Source organism: Trachemys scripta, chromosome 1 (assembly GCF_013100865.1).
Source record: "Trachemys scripta elegans isolate TJP31775 chromosome 1, CAS_Tse_1.0, whole genome shotgun sequence".
Taxonomy (NCBI): Eukaryota; Metazoa; Chordata; order Testudines; family Emydidae; genus Trachemys; species Trachemys scripta.
The window spans coordinates 206,889,143-206,912,061 of NC_048298.1; the positions used below are offsets into that span (position 1 = coordinate 206,889,143).

The 22,919-nt window shown below is 40.9% G+C and overlaps 1 protein-coding gene across 3 annotated transcripts in view; it reads left to right on the forward strand.

The window, feature by feature from the left end:
* Positions 1-21,862, forward strand: part of KLHL15 (kelch like family member 15) — a 41,225-nt gene extending 19,363 nt beyond the window's left edge. For all 3 annotated transcript variants that reach the window (XM_034755082.1, XM_034755092.1, XM_034755101.1), the window contains exon 3: positions 15,216-21,862. In XM_034755082.1, the coding sequence (XP_034610973.1) occupies positions 15,216-16,325 (1,110 nt within the window). In that variant the 3' untranslated portion in view covers positions 16,326-21,862. The remainder of the gene's footprint in view (positions 1-15,215) is intronic.
* The last annotated feature ends 1,057 nt before the right edge of the window (positions 21,863-22,919 follow it).

Below are 22,919 nucleotides of genomic sequence, written 5' to 3' on the forward strand. Positions count from 1 at the left end.
TTTTCCTCAAAAAGCATTTTAACAAAAAAATCCGATTTAAATAAAAAAAAAATTATTTTTTTTTTAAATCATTAATTTTTATCCACCCGGCTTAGGACAATTTTTTCCCTATGCATACATGAAAAAAATGGCCACTGTTCTATCAGAACATCCAGAAAGCATCAAAGGATCTAACGAAACACCCCTCGAAACAAAAGAAAGGAAACTCTTATGTGGAGGGGGCAAATACAGCTTGCACAGTTTCCTCTTGAAGCTTTGACCAACCAACATAATCTCATACATGGAGCTCCTTATTATACATTACACAACAGTACAGTTGTCTGAAATTAATTTGTTGTCACTATATGCATTTCTAGAGTTATATAAATATAAAAATATATGGAGATATACCTATCTCATAGACCTGGAAGGTCATCGAGTCCAGCCCCCTGCCTTCACTAGCAGGACCAAGTACTGATTTCTGCCCCAGATTCCTAAGTGGTCCCCTCAAGGATTGAACTCACAACCCTGGGTTTAGCAGGCCAATGCTCAAACCACTGAGCTATCCCTCTCCCCAAGTTCTTATCTCTGTAGTATGTAAAAATATAATTATGTAACTCAGTTATGTAAGTTTCAGTTAGGATACTTGGTAAAGTGGCCCCACCAGCCCTACTTATTCTTCTTATGTCATCAGTATTTCTAGAATAACAGATCTCTAGTAATGTAGGGGTTTTTTTGGTTTTTTTTTTTTTTTTGTTTGTTTGTTTGTTTTAAGTTTTCTAATGCTTTGAAGAACTCTGGCTTGACATTCTTTTGTTTCCCCACGTAACAGGTGTGGCGTGTTTTCCCATTCTAACCTGTTAATGTGGCTAGACCCTGTCCTGGAGGACCACCTTTTAGTATGAGAAAGGTAGTTCTGTACCCACTAAACCATTGGCCTGTATGCTAAAAAGAAGGCAAATAGTACAAACAATGGTGATTATTTTTTGGTGTGCACCTATAGGAGCTGAAATGAATCCACCCATCATCTCATTACACACAGATGACAAAACAGTCGTTAGATGGCAGCAACTTTAGCTCACCATTGACTTGGGATGGACATGAAACAGGCAATCTGGAAGTACAAACTGATGCATCTCATTACTGATTTCTCGTAGATAAAGAGGAGATATCATTCAGTTAGTGCGTTTCTAAGATTGTAATTGATAAAACAGACTAGTTGCAGGAAACTTAGTTGACAATGAGAAATGTTCTTAGAGTAAGCAGGATGTCATTCAGTTCAGTATAGATGTTGTTTTTTCTGTGTATTATGTGCAAATATTAATATCCAATATTTATACATACAGGAGATGAATATCCTTAGAATGGATTTTTAAAAAGCTTAATAGTCAGGTCACTGTTAGGAATATTACAACTATGAATGAAAATATTCTTCTGTTGTATTAACTAATGTATGAGTAACATATACAGTGTTTCAAAGGATGATGTCAATTAGATACTGAAATTTCATGGCCAGGAAAATTATGATTTATTTGGTGGTAGTACCCTAAAATGGGATGAATATGGAAGCTATAACGTCAAAGCAACTGTGTCAATTCTCATGCATATCTGCTCTCCAACATCTTCTATTTAAGTCTCAGTCCCATGTTACAAGCAGAACACTAATCTTTTAACCCAGTCTACGCCTTCAAGAGAACCTCTCCCAGCCCAATATGTTTTGATAGAACTAAAAAATGTGTCCCTGTTTTTCTTCCCAAATGTCGCAGTTTATAGTTTGTGTTGAGAGATATGCTATCTATTTATATAACTAGAGACTTTACCATGATTTAGAAAATAACCTAATGAAATCTTCCTTTCTTTATAAAGATACTTGGCCAGCATTGCAAATGTAAATATTAACAGTAATTCCAGGGCCTAGCATTCTTGTGAACTAGATGCTTCAGTTTTAAGTGTTTTTTAGCAAGTTGCCTATTTTAAAATATTTTTGTCCAGAAGAGCATCTTAGTAAAAACTCACTTAATTTTAATAGCCCCTTTTTCCTTCTTTGCCTTTCTTCAGCTCTTCTGTCCCTGTTATCTTAGGCATTCAGGGCAGAGTGGCTTGAACAACCACAGAAAATAGGGGCATGAGAGAACTAAAGATATGAGGGCGGAATATTGGAAGAAAGAGAAACAAGCAACAAAGAAGGGAACAATGACTAAGGCCATGTCTACACTACCAATTTTTGTCGACAAAAGTGATGCTGACACCCAAAAGGTGACATAATAAAAATCAGAATGTCATGTTCACGCTTGCTCCCTCTGTTGGCAGATTGCGTACACATTGGGGGCATCATCATCAACAGTGTGAGCATTGCACTGTGGGCACCTATCCACAGTCCAGCTTGACACCTTCTGTCACTAGGTGTTGTGGAAAGGTGGATCTTGGGACCTGGCTAAATGTGATGCATTGATTTGTGTCCCAGCACTCCATGGGCTTCCGGCTTTCTTTCATGGCATTTCTGCAGCGGTCATTCTCTGCTGTGCACCCTGGCATCTTTGTGAGAAGGGATAGACCCTGCACTGCCCTCCTAGGCTCTGTTAACTGTCATGAAGACATCGTGGATGGCAGTGCAGTTAATCGTCAAGTTCCTAACTGAAGAAGACTTGCAGGCGCCCGACATTCTGAGTGACATGGATAGGAGCAACTTTAGATTGCTTTTGGCATTCACAGAGCAGCTGCATAAGGTAGACTGCCATTTTTGAGCTTGGGAAACAAGCATTGAATGGTGGGATCGTATCGTCATGCAGGTGTGGGATGAAGAGCAGTAGCTACAGAACTTTCAGATGCGGAAAGCCACCTTCCTGGAACTGTGTGTGGAGCTTGCCCCAGACCTGTGGCGCAAGGACACCATAATGAGAGCTGCCCTCTCAGTAGAGAAGCATGTGGCAATCACTGTGTGGATGCTGGCGACTCCAGACTGCTCCTGGTCGGTCGCAAATCAATTTGGAGTGTGGAAGTCGACTGTTGGGGCTGCATTAATGCAAGTGTGCAAGGCAATAAGTGGCATCCTGCTATGAAGGACACTGAGGCCATGGCTACACTTGCAGATGTAGAGCGCTTTGGGTTAAACCAGCCTTCGGAGAGCGCACCAGGGAAAGCGCTCCAGTCTGTCCACACTGACAGCTGCAAGCGCACTGGTGTGGCCACATTCGTGCACTTGAAGCGGCATTTGGAGTGATGCTTTACGGGCAGCTATCCCACAGAGCATCTCTTCCCATTCTGGCATTGTGGCTTGTGGGAAGGGGTTGTGGGGTGCGGGACATTCTGGATCCTGTCCCAATGCCCCGTGATGTATCGCTTTGCATCCCAGCAATCTCTGTGTTTCTGTCCATATTTGGCGCCATCTTTCAACAGTTTCTGTGCAGAGCGTGCTTTGTCTTCCCTTTTGGTTTGCGAGAATGGAGCCTGAACTGCTGCGGAACATGCTGACGAGTCTCGCCAGCACATCTCGTTTGGCAGTCGAGCTATTGCTTAAATTCCAAAATGACAGTGAGGAGTCCGAAGATGATATCGAGTCGCGTAACGCATACGACAAGTAATTGCTTGTCTCATTCACAGACATGCTCTCCACGGTGGAACGCCGCTTTTGGCCTCTGGAAACAAGCACTGAGTGGTGGGATCACATCGTCCTGCAAGTCTGGGATGACGAGCAGTGGCTGCAGAACTTTCGGATGAGAAAAGCCACTTTCATGGGACTGTGTGCTGAGCTTGCCCCCACCCTGCGGCGCAAGGACACGAGATTGAGAGCTGCCCTGCCAGTGGAGAAGCGGGTGGCTATTGCAATCTGAAAGCTGGCAACTCCACACAGCTACCAATGAGTCGCTAACCAGTTTGGAGTGGGAAAGTCGACAGTTGGAATTGTGTTGATGCAAGTTTGCAGGGCCATTAATCGCATCCTGCCCAGAAGAACTGGCTATAAGGCATGTTGGGGTTGGGGGGGGGGGAGGTTGAGTGCAGTGGATAAGGGTTGTAGTTTTCGTGGGTGGGTGGTGAAGGTATGGGTGTAGGAGGCAGCAGGGGGTGGTAAGAACCTAGATGTTGGGGAAAGTGGGTTGGAGGGGACATGGGGGCACAAGGGGAAGAGTTTTGGGACAAGGGCTGCAGGGGAGGCGAGCGCAGTAGTGTTCCGCCTGCATTGCGATGAGCGCCTGGATAGAGTCTGCTTGGCGCTCCATTATGCTAATCAACCGTTCCGTGCTTTGCCTCCGGTGCATCGTGTTTTCCTGGCAGATCCTCCTTTCGCTCTCCTTCTACTTCTGTGCCTTTCGATTCTCATTTACAGACTGTTGCATGACTTCATGCAGCATGTCCTCTTTGCTTTTACGCGGCCTCTTCCTGAGTCTTCCCAGTCTGTCGGCTGGTGATAAGAATGATGGCTGAGATCTCAAGGTTGCACCTATACAGGCAAAATGCAACACTTAATAGAGGCAGCATTGTACACACCAGACAGAGCAATGATTCCCCCGCACTTAAGAAGGGCAATCACAAACACCATACTTTGCCTGTCCCAAAGCAAGCGCACATAACCCACGGGAGCCCCAGAAATGATGAGTAAGCACAGGGTTCATGGGGACTGACTGTTTCATGGCTGTACTGTCGTCTGGGTTTCTGTGCCTTGGGGAGAGCCAACAGCTGCAGGGGGCACCTACACTGAACACTGTCTCAACATTCTCTACAGGAGTTCGTCCTGGAAGATATCTCACTGCTGAGGGTGACCCAGGGAAGCAAGAGACGGTCTTCTCCTACAATGCGGCTTCCGCCCTGGCCCATACGCAGCTTACCTGTGTGCAGCAATGGTCCCCCCTCGTCGCCCAAAGAGCCCATACCTAAAAACTTGCTTCCCGAAAAGAAAGCCGCTTACCAGTAACCTCCTCTGTTGTTTGTCCTTCCCCAAGCACCGGACGCCGCAACTGGCTGCCTTCCTCCTGTCTTGAGAAGAGCTCCTGGCTGCATGCATCTAGGGATTCTGGGGTGTCTCCCCCCACCTCAGCACCATTGCTTGCACTTTCTTCTTCCTCCCCTTCCCCCTCCCCCCCCGCTGTGCTGGGCTCGGAACGTCCATGGTGGTCGTTGCAGTGGAGGTGGGATAGCCCCCAAGTATCGCATCCAGCTCTTTGTATAATTTGCAGGTTGCAGGGGCAGCACCGGAGTGGCCGTTTGCATCGCGGGCTTTGCGGTAGACATTCTGCAGCTCCTTTACTTTAACCTGACACTGCACCGCATCCTGGTCATGGCCCCTGTCCATCGTGGCCCTTGATATGTGCCCAAAGGTATCATAATTCCTATGGCTGGAGCGCAGCTGGGACTGCACAGCTTCCTCCCCCCAAACACTGATGAGGTCTAGCACCTCGCCATTGCTCCATACTGGGGATCGCCTGGCGTGTGGAGGCATGGCCACCTGGAAAAATGCGCTGAGAGCACTCCACGCCTGGCTGAACAAACAGGAAGGGGATTTTCAAAATTCCCAGGGAATTTAAAGGGCTGGTCTGACGCTTGGTCACCTGAGAACAAGGCAGCAGAGTTCAAAAGTGATGACCAGAGTGACTAGAACAGGCATTGTGGGACACTTCCGAAGGCCAATCAGAGCGCATTAGGTGTCCACACTGGCACCGTGGCACTCCAGCGAGAGCACAATAAGCGTTATTCCTCTCGGGGAGGTGGAGTACCAGGAGTGCTCCAGCCGCGGAGTCAGAGCGCTCTACGTGCCTTGCCAGTGTGGACGGGGAGTGAGGTAGAGCACTCTTGGCGGCTTTATTGCACTATAAAGCACAAGTGTAGCCAAGGCCTGACTCTGGGAAATATGCATGAAATAGTGGACAGCTTTGTAGAAATGGGGTTCTCTAACTGTGGAGAAGCGGTAGATGGCGCACACATTCCAATTTTGGCACCAGACCACCTTGTAACAGAGTACATCAATAGGAAGGGGTAATTCTCCACGGTATTGCACGTGCTTGTGGATCACCGAGGACGTTACACTGGCATCAACGCGGGGTAGTTTGGGAAGGTGGATGACGAACGCATCTTTAGGAACACCAGCCTGTACAGAAAGCTGCAAGCAGGGACTTCCTTTCCAAACCAGAAGATTACCGAAGGGGATGTTTAAAAATGCCCATAGTGATCCTCGGAGGTCTGGTGTACCTCTTATGGCAGTGGCTCATGAAACCTTACACAGAACACCTAGAGAGCAGTAAGGAGCGGTTCAACAACAGGCGAAGTAATTGCCGGATGACAGTTGAATGTGCCTTTGGCAGATTAAAGGCATGCTGGCGATGCCTTTATGGCAGGCTAGACCTTAATGAGGATAATATTCCAATGGTCATAGCTGTGTGTTGTACGTTGCATAAACTCTGTGAAGCTAAGGGTGAAAGGTTTGCTCAGGGGTGCAGGGCTGAGGCAGACCCTTAGCCGCTGATTTTGAGCAGCCAGATACCAGGGCTGTCAGAGGAGCCCAGAGGGGGGCTTTTCGAATCAGGGAGGCTTTGAGTCAGCCCTTTTATAATGAGTACCAGTAATGTATATCTCCGTCACTGGTGTTAGATTTCCTAGGACGCAATGGTGTCATTTTGGGTCTCGTATTCCTGTAAGAAATGATTATAATGCCTGTGTATGTACTGGTAGTGCCTGCGATCTCAATTTGTAGAAAAAAAAATAAAGGTGATTCACCATTAAAAAGCTTGGCTTTTATTAAACAAGAAACAGCACACAGACACACAGATGCCTGCTGGGAAAGGAGGAGCCAGGGAAGGACTGACTTTCACAACTGTGGGTAGGTCCAGCTATCGTGAAAGTTGTCCGAGGGGGGGGAGTGAAGGGGAAACGAGAAGCCCCGGAAAGTGGAAAGGATTGTGCGGGCGGAGTTTGTGGGGGAGCATGGAAAAGTGTTCTGAATGTACTGCAGGGGAGGGCGAGCACAGATCTGCTCAGTCTGTAGCACTATTAAGGACTGTAGCATCTGCGTTTGCTCATCCATTACTTTAATCATCCTCTCAGTTGTGTCCTTAACAAATGCTTGATTCTTTTTTCTGTCCTGCCGTTCGGCTTCCCAGCACTCCTTATGTTCCCTATTTTCTGCATTGGAGCACTGTAGTACCTCCTGGAACATGTCTTTTTTGCTGCATCTTGGGTGCTTATCTGGCAGAGGTGCTCGGCAGGGGTGCATGGGGTGTTCCTGAAGGCCACATCTGGTGAAGCACAGGTGACAATGCACAGAAGCAGGATTGTTAAATTCACACTCAGCATTATAACATTTCAGTTAAATACACCTTTTGCAACATTGCAGTCACTTTCTCACTGACCCTAGCCAGGCACACATCTCCACGAACAGCCAAAGCATGGTGAGTGTTGGGGGAGGGGCAGGGCGCTCCATATGGGGAATAGAGCACTCACTCTCTGCAAGGGTCCTGGTGCAGCCTTCTATAGAAAAAATTCTAAAATTCTCCTGCACTTTTCCACAGGTGGGAGTCATTCTAGCAGACATCTCACTGCTAAGGGTAAGCAGGGTAACGAGGGTACATCTACTCCATGCTTTTGGCTTCTGCCCTGCTATCTATGCTGCTCGCCTATTTGCCGCTTTGGTCCCTGCACAAGTGATTGCTGAATGGTGTGGGAAAGTTTCCTACAATGGGGGAAGGAACAAAGCTGCTCTGCCGCGGAACCTTCGGCAGAGGATTACCGAGTACCTCCAGGAAACTTTCCTGGAGATCTGTCTGGAGGATTCCCGTGTGATCTCTGCATGCATCAACACCCTGTTCCGCTGTTTTGATTAGCTACACAGGGAAATGTCCACCTCACAGAAACACAGCCAGCCTCCCACATTTCTATGCCCTGAAGCCACTCTTGCACTACACAAGCTACAGCCACTTACCAGGTGTTTCATCTCCTGCTTCTTGCTCCCCAGAGAGCGACTGCTGAGACTGGCTAGATACCTCTGGAGTGAAGAACTGTTCCTGGAAGGGCCACCCCCATTGGTGGGAAACCATTTTTTTTAAAACTCACTTTATATCCTCTTGAAAAGAGAACCATGATTTACTTAAAAATACCCCGCCAGGAGCTGCACATCCTCATCTAACTCCACCTCTTCTTCAATAACTTTGTCCACTGGGTTAGGTCCTTTTCCGCTGCCTCCATTCCCTCTGAAGTATCCACAAGGCTCTTGGCGATGGAGGTGGGGTCACCACTGAGGATAGCGTCCAGCTCCTTATAGAATTGGCAGGTCTTAAGTGAAGCACCGGAGCGACGGTTTGCATCCCTCACCTTATGATACGCCTGCCTCAGCTCCTTTATCTTCATTCTGCACTGCAGTGAGTCCCGATCACAGCCCTTTTTCACAGAAGCCTTGAGAAATGTGCCCGTAGGTATCCCAATTCCTACTGCTCAAGCGCAGCTCAGACTGCAGTCTCCTCTCCCCATATACTGATCAGATCCAACAGCTCCACAGTGATCCAAGCGGGAGAGCGTTTGGTGCGATAACCCGCCATGGTCACCTGGGAAGATGTGATGAGACCTCTCCATGCTGAGCCAGCAAGAAATGGAATTTCAAAAATTCCCAGGACTTCTAAGGGGGAGGAACAGATGGTTGTTTACCTGGCTGCAGGGCAGTGGAGTTCAAACCGCTGACCAGGACGGTCATGATTGGGATGGGCATTGTGGGACACCTCCTGGAGGCCAATTAAAGCAATGAAATCAAGTGTGGTGTTTACACTGGCACTTTGTCGAGTAAAACGTAGAGGAAAAAGGCTTAAGTCTCTCATTGGGGTGGATGTATTTAGTCATCAAAACCGGTCATCTTTCCCAACAAAAGTCGTGTTGCAGTGTGTACGCATGCACTGTTTGGTAGACAAAGGGCAGGTTTTTTTGGTGACAAAACTTGGTAGCGTGGACAAGGCCTAAGAATGAGGGAAGGAGATAAGATTACTGAGGAGAAAGGGGTAGAGACAAAAATTGAAATGGTGATGCCACTCTGTCTTTAAAAGGGGTGGGGGGGGGAATCCTTTTTAAAATAAGAGTGGGGAGGCAGCAGCATTCAGTGGATTTGGATTCAGGAGACCAGGGATCTACTTCTGACTCTGCTGCTGACATCCTGTTTGACTGTGGGCAAGTCACTTCACCTCATTGTGCCTTAGTTTCTATTCTCCTCCCCCCTCACTTATTTAGACTAAGCTTTTCAAGGCAGAGACTTTTACTATGTGTTTCTACAGGAATTAGCACAATGGGGCCTTGATCTCCGTTGAGGCATCTAGGTGCTCCTGTAATATAACTAATTAATAGTAATAAAAATTATTCTCAGGGAGAGAATAAACAAAAGGCTGGAAAGATAAAATAAACATAAGGGAGGCAGAAAAGAAGTGGCAAGACATGAAACAAAGATTGGGGTTCGAGAGGAAAATTAAAGAAAAATTGAGAGGGTGGGAAATCACAACTTTTGGCTTACTTATTGTTATGAATTATATATGTTCTAAATGTTATTTATTTGGAAGATGTCCAGAACTCCATAAGTTTTAAGGAAAGGAATGGGGAGGAGATGGTATTACAATGTGCATTGTCCTCAAGCTGGGACACTTGGCAACAACGATGATAGTGCTTAACAGTGACAAAATGCTGTAATTTTTTTCTGTTCAAAACCCTGTACAAACATTGACTAATCCTCATAGGACTCCTGTGAAGACGGTAAGTATTCCCATTTTGCAAATGGGGAAAGTGAGGTGAAGTGACTTGCCCAAAGCCCCTTAGGTTGACAGTTGTGGTTGCAAGAGAATATTGGACACTATATTTTTAGAGACTTTTTTTTTTTAAACTGAATTTAAACTTAAATAGGTATGTTAACAATTCCCGTATTATTGTGACATCAAAGTTAATAAGTGCATCTAGAGTTTGGCCTGAGACACACAGATAGGATCCAGACCCAAACATTTTCACAGTTAGTGGCTTATTTGGATCTGGAGTTTTGATTCAGATTCATCTGTAGTAAATCTGAGAGTTCATTGCAAGTGTAAGGAAAACTAATTTTCCAGAAACTTGACTCAATCTTCAATTCCTTATTTATTTTAAGTATCTAGGTGTGATCAGAAGAGGATGGGTTAACGCTGACCTGAGCTTCTGCTGTTGGCAAAGGGGAGTGGCTGCGGTATTCAATTGAGTGGATTGCGGATTGTTGGGCTAGAGAGGACTAAGAGAGTTGTCCCATAGAATTTTGGGTTACTTTTGGCTGACTCCCAGAATCTGAGTCAAGCAAGCTGCATCTACGCTACAAAGCGAAAGGGCTTGAACCCTGGCTCCTGGCTAACTTGAGCTTCGACCCTCCAGCCCTGCAGGGTCCTTAGACCCTGAGTCCGAGACCTGGGTTAGCGCAATTGTGGTATAGATGCCAGGGGGGTTAGGCTTGAGTCAGAGCTTAAGTGCAGGCTTGCGTTGCAGTGTAGACATACCCTTAATTATCTCTGCCTCTGTTTCCATATGTGTAAAATGGTAATAATTCTTCTCAGAGTAGTGGTAGGATAAATTAATTAATACTTGTACAGCGCTTTCTTTTTTTAACTATATACAAAAGTATTTTTAAAATATGGTAAAGCCATCTTGTAGGTTATGTATACCTGTAATTTGTTTCCTTTTAAGAGAGTGGCTAAATGAAGGTTTTCCCAAGTATGTCCTATTTTCTCGACTTACTCTATAGTATAAGTATGACAAATTTATTAACCTTTGTCTGGTTTTATTTTTGTCAGTCTTTGCTTTGCAGCTTTTAATCCATATGTGTTGATCCTGCAGGGTCTTCCTTTTCCTGTTTTATTTCTGATACTAATTTTTTCCCAAATATTCCTTTCTCTTATTGATCAAAAGTAGCACTGTAATTATCTAGATCTATACTGAAATTTAGGGGAGGGAGGTATCTTCTGTGGAAGCTAGTGTCACCACAGACCATTTTACATCATCAATCCAAACTGTTCTCATAATCCAGCCTCTTGTTTAGATGAATGGGAGGAAGGTATATTTTCTGTAACAGACCTCACAATTTACAATCTGTTAAACAAGATGCTGCTTTTACAATATCCTTTGAGTATTTTTATTCCATTGCTTAAAAGGAAATAATGAGGGTCAGAGAGGAAATAAGAAGAAAATGTAGTATTCCTAGGTGTTTTATTTCTTGTGATCTTTTATCAGTGTGCAATTATCCAAACATTGGATAATCTGATAGCACTGTGTTTTTAAATACAACAACAATAATACCTACTGTTGGTATTAACTTATTTTTACCTTTCTTCAAATTCTCATAGTAAGTACACTAACTACTCCAGCATAATTGTGGTTTTGTTAAAAAATGCATTGCTAATCAAATTTTGTTGTTTCTCAGCTTTCTTTTAAAATTATTAGGAGCAACTAATGCACATTATATATTCATTTTACCTGAAAAATTATTTTTTTAAACTCAGCCATAGTACTGAAAGAATGAGGGAAGTATCTGAGAGTTTCATTTTTTTGGTCTTTTTACATTTTTAAAATAGCAAAGATAACTTGGTATTGAAATATTGGTTTTGAAAAACTGCTTCTTTGAGGTTAAGCTTTGGTACAAAATATAGCTATTCTGTGTACTCTATACAAATCTGTAGCATTTTCTAGATCTAACTTTATATATATTAGCTTTTATAAAATCTCATATCTTACATTTAGATGTCAGATTATTCATACTGAGTTAGGTAGGATCAGCATGGATCCAAGTTCTTGAATTTATCTAAATGTAAGTTTTGTAGCTTCTGCATTCTGTAATTCTGTAGTCACAAGATGATTGGACATGCAGCTTGGAGATAATAATTACTTACTATAGAAACAAGCAAAGGAGTTTCGTAATAAAGTTTCTTTGACCAAGATTTTTTTCAAGGTATTTAGGCATTGCTCCTTTTAGTATTGCATTGCTTAATTGATTTAGGAGCCTGTCTCACTTTTAAAAGTGACTTGGGGACTAAGGTACTTTCATTGAGACTTAGCCTCCTTTTGAAAATGGGAATTGGGCTTCTAAGTCAGTTAAATGTTACAGTGCCAAATAGAGCAACATCTGAATACCTTTAAAAATCTGGGCCTTTGTTCTTTGTATTATCCATCTCTCTGGATAGCATTTTTAAGTTAAATTCTTCTGTAATGGGCATAATGTTCATGTTCAGTTATTTTATGTATGCATATTATAAATATGTGCTTATGTAAAATGGCATACATGGCATTGTGGTATAAAGGTTTCATTAACTTGGAATGGTCACATTACTCAGGAATATGAGGAAACTACAGGTGAGCTATGCAGGTCATCCAAATGAGTACTGATAAAATCTTTATCCTGTCATAATGTATTCTCTATATTCCACATCTGTTGCTGAAAAACAATTTTGGAGAGGATTTTAAAAATTGTATTGGCACTATTTTTATTGGTGCCTCAGTTACCATGAGTCTAATTATACACAGCACAGAGGGAGAGGAAAAAATAAAACAAGTACGCTTAAAATGTCTATGAAATACTCTAATCTAAACTAACTTATTTACAGGAAAAACAAGTCACAACTTTTAAGTCTGATATTTTGGGACCTTGCAAGTGCTGTGTCCCTCAATGGAAAGCTGGGAATCTCTCCGATTTCCGGCCCTGAAGGGGCTTGCAAGTATCAGACCTTAAACCCTTAAATCTGTCTCTGATTGTGGACTGAAAATTGCCCGCTTTGGGTTAGTATAATTTTGGAAGGGATAGAGAAAATTCTATGTTAGGCTGACTTTTTAATTTCTGTTTGAAGCTGCTCAGAGTTTGAAATCTCAGTAGAAGTAGTGATGGAAATGGCAAAGTGAAGGTGAGGCGGGTGAAGATGCATGATAAATGCAGTTTATCATATGGATCTAGTCATCATGTGTCTATATGTTACATACATGTGTTATATATAAATTATAGGTAGAGCTGGTAGCACTGCTCATAGTTGAGTTTAGCTAACATTTTCCATTGTAAGACCTTGCTTTTTAGTTGCTTATAACTTTGACAAACTGTTTTCCATGTTGTATATCTGCCCCAGGCTAAATTTGTTTGGAATGTTTTAACAAAAATAGTTCATCTGTTTCCAACAATGAGATTAGGTAAAAGTACATTATACAGCCATTTCATTAAGGAAGGCCTCAAGCCTCCATACTTAGGAGAGGAGGGACATGAGACTTAGCAGAGGGGTCATTCTGGTACATGGGATGTGCTTTTTGCAGTCCCCATAAAAATCCACCTATACTTGGTCAGGCTTGGCTTCTGAAAAATGTTTGGAGATGCTCAATAGAAGTTTGTGAAAGGTTGGCAGCATTATTTTCCTAAGATTATCAGCACTGAACATGCTTCATTCCCACATGGCTTCTATGTGCTGACCAGACTGAGAATGCACCATCCCCACAAAGTGACTGAGCACAGTCCATTCCAGGGCTGCCAGGCTGAGCGAGACTTTTTCTGCAGTTGATCTTTCCAACAACTGAGGGCCACAGTGGTGGCAGGCCTTAAAACTGAGAACAGGGAGAATGACAGTCTTATGCCCTTAAGGCTACCCCTGCTGATGCCTAGGCAGCGACAGGGAGAAGGAGTCAGACTGACTTGCTCAAATGCATAGGTGAGAGGAGAACATGGATAGATAGGGTAGTAGGTGCAGGCTTTGGGGAGATAGGAACAAGTGGGACAGGCATAGGCTGTAGGCGTGATACAGCAGAGGAAGCAAGGATAGAAGAAAAGAGGACAGGCTGAGGCAGGACAGTAGGGTCTGAATACTCTCTTCCAGAACTTGGAATAGAATCAAGATTTCCTGAGTTTCAACATTCCTTTGTTATCAGCAAATAGCCATGAAACCCACTGGCAAAGTGTGTCTCATCTCTTTCTAATGGGTGGTCCACATAGCAGTAGAAGTATATATTAATCTTTACTAGTTGCTGAAGTGGTAGAGATCTCTGCTGTGGGTATGAAAGTTCTAACCCTTCTGAAGACCCATGTATTATGTCACATGATGGAAGGTGTTTTTTTTTTTTTTTCCAGTCTTCTTTAAAAATCATTGGAACTCACCCAAAAAAAAAAAAAAAACATGTGTTACAAGAACATTATTATGTTTGCAAAGTCAAATATGCAAAAGTTAAGAAAAGCCAGAATTAAGGTTGTCTCTGGGGAGGAAAAAAGTGTGAACATGTAATTACAGACTATATCATAATGCACACTCACAGTGAGAGTGAATTAGAGTTGAACAGGAAACTTCAATTATGGCACTTTCTAATTTTTCAGGGCTTGACTTTGCAACCTTAACTTTCTTTTAATGTAGGTTGTTTTTCTTTGATAAAAAAGTGTGCATAAGTAGAAAAACTCAGCACTTTATAGTTCTTAGATCTGAAAGTGCTTTACAAAAGCAGGCAAGTAATATTGCTATTTTACAGATGTTTGTGTGCATGTATTTCAATATTAATAATTTACTCATATGTATATTATACAGACACTTGAAACCTATGTCCATATAATTTAATCTATTAAAGACCCAAAAGATTGGAAAAAACAATTATGCCCCTTGTAGTGGCATTTTTTATTTACAATGAAAGGAAGAGATACAATAGTAATATAAAGCTAACAAAATTATGAAGTGAACATCTACTTGATTCTCAAGATATAACAACATTTGTCTCCAAATTGCATTTCATGTCATGTAATCCAGTGGTGACACTGATTTTTCTTCCTTTCTAGTCTGGCGTGAAGTATAGCACTGCCTTGCAGTTATTTATGTAAGAAAAATTTGAAGCTTGGAACTATCAACATTTTCAAATTTAGATGCTTATCTCCTATATTTAGGCACTTAAATAAAAGTGGGCTGCCTTTTTTTCCAGAGCTCCAGTCAAAGTCAGTGGGATTGAAGGTGGTCAGAATTTTTGAAAATCAACTCAATTTTATTTAGGTATGCACCTGGGATTTAGGGAGTAGGTTTGAAATCTTTGGCCTCTGCCCCAACCTCAATAATATCTTGGGGAAGAAATAATGTGTTGCCTCTGCATACATTTTAAGAACACAGTTTATGTAGTTTATCTGTCTTAATACTTGAACATAATTGTCCTTCAGGTTTCTCAGAATAAAATTAAGCATTATAATCTTTTAACGACTTACAGTAATTAGATGGTTCTCTATGCAGTTTTTCCTTGGTCAAAATTTTAACTTTTTTTTAAAAATGTATCCATAGGTAAAAACATCAGAGTTTTATCGATACTCTCGGCAGCTGCGGCATGAAGTTGACCAAGCCATGAATTACTTTCATAGTGTTCACCAACAGCCTTTGATGGAAATGAAATCCAACCGTATTCGTTCTGCCAAACCCCAGACTGCAGTATTTAGAGGAATGATAGGACACAGCATGGTAAATAGCAAAATTCTTCTCTTGCACAAACCAAGGGTCTGGTGGGAGCTAGAGGGCCCTCAAGTACCTTTACGACCAGACTGCCTTGCCATTGTCAATAACTTTGTATTCTTGTTAGGCGGGGAAGAACTGGGCCCAGATGGTGAGTTTCATGCTTCCTCCAAAGTATTTAGATACGACCCTAGACAAAATACTTGGTTGCGAATGGCAGACATGTCTGTTCCACGCTCAGAGTTTGCTGTTGGTGTTATTGGGAGATACATCTATGCGGTGGCTGGGAGAACAAGGGATGAAACATTTTACTCGACTGAACGGTATGATATCACTGCAGACAAATGGGAATTTGTGGATCCCTATCCAGTCAATAAATATGGACATGAAGGAACTGTACTCAGTAACAAGTTGTATATCACTGGGGGAATTACTTCATCTTCCACTTCTAAGCAAGTGTGTGTGTTTGACCCCAGTAAAGAAGGGACGGTAGAACAGCGAACGAGGAGAACTCAAGTGGTCACTAACTGTTGGGAGAACAAATGCAAAATGAATTATGCAAGATGCTTTCACAAAATGATTTCCTATAATGGTAAGCTTTATGTCTTTGGTGGTGTTTGTGTGATCTTGAGGGCTTCCTTTGAGTCGCAAGGGTGTCCTTCTACAGAGGTTTACGACCCAGACACTGATCAGTGGACTATTTTGGCTTCTATGCCAATTGGAAGAAGTGGTCATGGTGTAGCTGTTTTGGACAAACAGATAATGGTTCTTGGAGGCCTTTGTTACAATGGTCATTACAGTGATTCAATTCTCACCTTTGATCCAGAGGAAAACAAATGGAAAGAAGATGAATACCCAAGAATGCCCTGCAAGCTGGATGGTTTACAAGTTTGCAGCCTGCACTTTCCTGAATATGTACTGGAGCATGTTAGACGTTGCAACTAAAAAAACAAACAAAAAAACCCGCTTCTAACCCCAATGAAACACAAAAAACTATCTCTAATTTGACAGGAAAACAAAGCAGATTTAATTCATTTAAAGACGTTGACTTGTAGGTAAAACAGCTATTAGATGCATAGAGAAACGGGATGTACAGGGAATGCACCTACCAAGTTTATTAGAAATGCCAATAACTGTGGTCTGGTAATGTAAAAGTTTTGCTTTTTATTTTTTTTAAACAAATATTGCTGTATGTGGGGTGGAGTGGGGGAGAGGGGGCAGAAAAATCTATTTTTCATTGTGTTTACTTTTTTTCCCTTTTTCTTTGTGGCCTTTTATGTCCATGCAATAAGTTTATTCTGTATAATGGCCATCACAGCAGCATCCTTCTTGGAACCAGTTGAATATAATGATCTACTTATGGGGAGAAGGGGGACAGAAAAATATATATTGTGCATTTTCATTAAGTGTCAAGATAGGATTCAGCAGCCTTACTGGGGGAAATACCTGAATTAAACTCTATTGACAAGGGTTTCATTTTGTTGCTTTAAGTTGTGGTGGACATTTTTATTTTCTCCATTTATGAGTACTCACAGTCCAGTTTGGTATTTTTTTTGTTTGTTTTCTGTTTTCCCGTAAATACATTTTAAAATTATCTTAACCTTTTGTGCATGGCTTTTCCCTGGATTTGTACAGTAGTATCAGTAAGTCTGCCAAAAAATGCAAGTTATACATTTTCTATTAAATTGAAAATGAAGCATTTTTATATTCCAACACTATTTCTATGCTGCCTTCTATTGTCTGCATTGTGTTTGTTGGTGAGTAAGATATATACACACACATGCATACACTGTAAGATCTATATATAATGCATCTTTTTATGTGCAATTAGGATATTATATTTTTAACTAGGGCACAGATTCAGCCATATCTGTTGAATTTTAGATATAGTAGCATTCTTTCTTGAATTAAATATTACAAAATTCTTAAGTAACTGGAGGCCTAGTTTGGTATCAAAGAAGCCTATCTTTGGTATACACTGATTCATTCAGTAATATTTAAACTCTTTATATTAATAATATGTAATGAACTGTTAACAGTTTGACATTTTATATATTATTTTAAAAAAGTAAATACATCTTACCCAGTTACAGTTCTTCACTTTTGAATGTGTTGCCTTGTTTTTAATAAAAATCAGAAATGTATCAGTAAGCAAGCATGAACACTGCACTAACATGCAGTTTTTTTGTCAGACCTGGATATACTATTATTTTTAGCAATGGCATCGCTTGTAGTTGTGTTGAAGTGATGTAATCTAATATTATTTTTGAAGCATCAACTGATATGAACTGCTGTGTTCTAAAAATGTGGGGTTAGGCAGTTGGGGACAATGTTTACCATTTCTGTAATCTTTAAAATAGAATCCTACAAAACTATAGCTACTGACCTCATACTTCCTGAAATAAGACTTGTGATCCAAGAGGGCTTGAATAACTGCACCATGTTTGAGCACTTTGTTAACTTGTTGACTTTTACTGACTGTAGATTGGTGAGACTATCCACCAAGATAAACACAATTATAAAAGTAAAGCATTAAAATCCTAGTTCTTTCACACTGGTGTGAAATTAGCCTCTTCTGGAGTCAAGAGGGAAAAGATTTCCTCTCTAAAATTTGAGGCCAACACTGAGCTCAATTATGCAGGGACAAACTGCTGAGATATAAGCTTGCAAAATCATCTGCTTACGTGAAACTCTAGCATTAGATTTTACAAGATATGCAGTAATGGTTGAGAATCCATTTCTGTTTCAGCATCTCCCAGCCAGAAGTCACTGTAGAAAAGGAATGTACAGTACTCAGGGAGTTCAAAAGAATGCACTTATAAGGGACCAAATACACCCTAAATTTGCTATGATAAATGGTAACAAGTTTGTTGGGCTAAACAAAATTAGAAATTAATAATGGATATTAAAATGTTTTGCGAAATGCATCATGCTCACATTTAATGGTATTTTTGTTTTCTTGCAGTAATGTTCTTTCAAATTCTGGATTGAGAGAGATGGGAGGACATGGAGTTGTATTGCAAGTTAGCAGATTTTATTTTTTTAATTAGCAATAATATAGCAAAGCAGAGTTGATTACTGTAATCTTTGTTCAAAAGAGAGAATTTACACCACCATAGCTGGAATGATAAAGGATGTCTAAGCCAGAGATGGCTGGACCAAATGTTCACATTCAGTCTTCTGGTGCAGACCATAGGTTGCAGTTCAATGTAATTCTTTGCTTATTATTTTCCTATATTTTTCAATTTACAAGTACAGAATTTAATTTGTTTTATTTTAGTAATCTGAACTACAATCTTTTTGATATAAGACAAGGCACCAACCTTACCATGAGATGTGTGCAGATGGATCCCTGCAGCCAATTGGGGCACCGTTTACTTTGATGGGCCCTGCTCAGGTGCAGGGCTTCTGTGTTTGTATATTTCATTGCAGAATCAGGGTTCAAGACAAGTTATCTTATTTTTACTCCTGTTTTGCTCTTTTTGTTACTAGCCCATTTTCTGGCATGTTACGTGAATTGGGCAGCAAAGATTAGTAGTCCTGCAGTCTAGGTAGGCTTATGCAAGCCTATCATGAGTAATATTGAGCATTTCACCCTGCTATTTAGGGGTGAGCTGGGGAACCATTGCTGATCTGGAAATTTGGTCTTCCATGATTTAAGTATAACAGATTAAAGAGAGAAGGCCAAGATTTTACAAAAATGGGTGTCTAAAGTTATGTTCCTAAATCTGTACTTCAGCACCTACGTAAGTGACCTGATTTTTCTAAAGTACTGAACACCCAGCAGCTCCCACTAAAGGGAAAGGGAATGCTGGATGCTTGGTACTCTTGAAAACAAGGCTTGTTATTTAGGTGCCTATGCCCCCTTTAACTTCAGGAACCCAGTTTTAAAAATCTTGTTTAAGGCCTGTAATACTAGTTACTTGGTGAAACTCTAACTTGAACTAATTATTGGTTTCAGCTTCAGCTGATGTGTTGGCCGTAACCATTTTGCGCATTAAGAATTATTGGAATTTGCTTGGTTCATAATGTCTGGAAGGCTGGGAATGTTTTGTAATGTACATTTCTACCATGCTCATTATTTCAGTCAATAAATACATAATTAATCCACATTATCTATAAATTGTGATGTAGCTTTTGAAAAAAAAAAGGTTACATTTTTGAGATAGCTTAGAGGGATGTTTTCTTTTTCACTAAACCATTTTGTGTGCATTTGCCTTTAGTAGCTATGCTCCGTAGTCAGTGTTTAAACAATAACAAACCAACCGAACAAAAAATCAAGGCTAGCTAATCAGAGACTTGCATATCACCTATGAGATCTTTTGAATATGATTATTATATTAACTTGAGGATTTTTTACCACTTAAATGTACTCCTAGTTAATGAGGAAAAAGGTAAACCCTAACCCTTTCTAGTAAATTTGCTCGTTTATCTCTCCCATTCCTTTTTTTTATACTTTTTAAAACTTGGCACACAGCCTGCTTTTAAACAGCAACAGTACTCGTGTTGTAAAAAGGGATAGACATACTTAGTCCAATCTCTGTTTCTCAGTTTAAAAAAAAGTCAGTGTTGGGTTCTTGTCTAGCTATCTCCGTTTCCTTCCTGGTCCTAAGAGGAACCCTGTTTCCTTGTTAGGGGCCAGAAGCTGCAGAGTGCTGAGCACTTCATGAAATGTGCTGAGCACCATCAGTTCTCATGGGGAGCCCAGCATGCGCAGTCCCTTGCCAGTTCAGGCAGATTTGCAAAAGAACTCAGCACCTAGTTAAGCACCAAAGTAAGTGGCCAGATTTTCAAAATTAAGCCATTCACACTGGGTGCGTTGAGCACTTTTGAAAGTCTGGCTGTATAGATTCAGCTGAAGGGAGGCAATTACTGATACTGCAGAAAGAGGCAGCTACTATTTCAGAAAGCTCACTAGCCTCAGGGACCTGTGGCAATTCAAGGCCTGATGATTTGCTGTCTAGTTCCATATTCTTTATGCCATTGGAAAACAGAATCCCTGCTTTTTCAGTGATGTATAGCAGTCAGTAATTCCTAGTCCTGGTGATTTGTGACTTTAACACTCTTGGAGGATGTCTACACAGGGATAAAAGACCCATAGCATGGCCGCAGCTAGCCCAGGTCAGCTGACTCGGGGTCAGGCTGTGGGGCTAAAAATCATTGTGTAGACATCTGGGCTCAGGATGAAGCCCGAGCTCTAGGACCTTCCACTCTACACAGAGATTTTGTTCAGCCCTGGAACCCGAGCCCCGCAAGTCCAAGTCAGCTGACCTGGGCCAGCTGTGAGGTTTTTTTATCCCTGCATAGACATACTGTTTGGCCCCTGAGAGTTGCAGTCCTGTCGTCTTGCTCTTGAGACCTTTTTTCTGCAGCAGCAAATGCTGCCTTTTTACTGATACTATAATAATCATCCACATCATAGATGGAGCTTCTCCGTACACTCACGAAGCAAACGATTAAACAAGTACAAATTAAATTAGGTTAAAAACCATACATATACCAATACTGGTCTTTAACTCAACGTGACCACTTCATAAAGTGAGAGTTGGCTTGAGGGTATATCAGCTGCTCTTTCTGAAATACACAATTCTGCACCTTATGTCTTTTGTTTCATAAAGGACTAACTGAAGAAAAATCATGCATTTTTAAAATAGGAATGTCATTTACAGGAATGTTTTGCCTTTATTGAAATATTTTTTTCTTGTCAAAAAAAAAATAGGGAATTGGGCTCCAATTCTTCAGACATGGGCATGTTTTTAGCTTTACATAGATGAGTTGTCCATTGAAATAAAATGAAAAGCTGTGCCAACTATTTAAAAGTCTATTCACATGTAAAGTTTAAGTGTGTGCTAAAATGTCGGTAGGATTGGGGCCTTAGAGAAAACTTGCTTTCTCCCCACCTCTATCCAATATAGTACCTTGTGAATTTATTCTAATAAGCATGTTATGTCACAGTTGCAACACTCACTCAAGTAGTGTGGAAAGGGTAAAGAAGGAAACACAAAAGGAAAGAGATGTCAGCTATGTAAAACTAAGTTTACCAATGTTTTATAAGTAACAGTTTGAGATTTTAATGTTTGTAAGACAATCTGAAAATGTTTAAAATAAACACTAGTGACTACTTTTGTTATGGCATCTGTATTTTATTTTTCTTGGATTGCTAAATAATCTACAATTTCAGCATGTGTAAGATGTTAAAATAAGTACATACTGTGTTTGAAGTAAACCTAAAGAAATTATGTTGATGGCATCTGTAATCTTAACAAAATATAGTACTGTTAAACAGCTGGCAGAAAAATAGACTGTTGAGCACTGCTTCCCTGGACTTCCCCTCTCCCCAAATTTCAGTTCATGTTTCTGTGCTTTTTAAAAAAGTTTTAAGGATCAAATTAAAATAATATTTAGATTATAATTGAGTTAGTAGCTGGGGGAAAACCACTTTCTACTTGCAAGTGCTATTCCTTATATAGTGCACGGGGGGGGGGGGGAGAAAGATTGGTGTAAGCATAAAAAATGAAATGTTACATAGAACTGCAGTGGTAGCTATATTTTATAGAAGGTTTTTATTTCCTCAGTGAACCCACCTAACTAACATTTAATGCAGGTTATGGGACTAGATGGAGGGAATAGCAAACCTCAAAGTCTGATTTTCTCTTTTCCTATGTATTATTTTGCAGAGCTTTAAAAATGAATTCTCATAAGTTGAAGAATGTAATTCCACTGTAGTTTCATTACTTTCCAGTCCTGTTTGAGATGGTTGTGTTTTTAAAAGAATGTTTCTGTAAGTTAATGGAAAGTTATTTGCAAATTCTTCTGTGTGTGCTTTAGCAATTGGAAGTATTCTGCCTATTTAAAACAAATAGAGAGAGTTTTTATGTACATTTTTGGTTAATTGTCTAATATTCACCCCAAGGCTGCTATAACATTCTTAGAATAATTTAAGGTTTGCCTTTTATAACTATTTTAAAAAGCCTTTGGTTTTTGGCAGAAGGTAACTTTTCCTAGCTATGGATACAATATGTTCAGACATGTGTATGTGCTCTGTTCTGTTTTTAAACTGAAAAAATGTACAAAGTGTGTATAAGAAAAGTGTAAATAAAATATTTTTCATCTTTAAGCACACAGTTGCGTAATCTCTGCAATATCTAAATGCAGTATACCCGGAGATCTTTTTTTTTTTTTTGCCCACAAGACTTATGGATCCAATTGGGTAAGTACTATCTTAAAAAAGAGAGAGAGAGAGGAAAATGCAATTCACAAAGCTGTATTAACACCCTAAGAAGTTTCAATAAGTCAAGTTGGATATGTTTGTACAGAGTACAGGCGTTGCCTTTTGGCAATTTTTTTTTTATAATTCTCCCCTTTCAAATCCTCCCCACAACCCAAGACGTACTCCAGTGTGTTCATGTGCTCTAGGGCCTAGTCTAATCCCCATTTGAGACAATAGTGCCTTTCAGTTGACTTCAGTAGGCACTGGATCAGGCCTCTACTGTGTCAAAAGCTCTACCAGTTCAGACCAGCTTTTCCAAGTGTAGACTA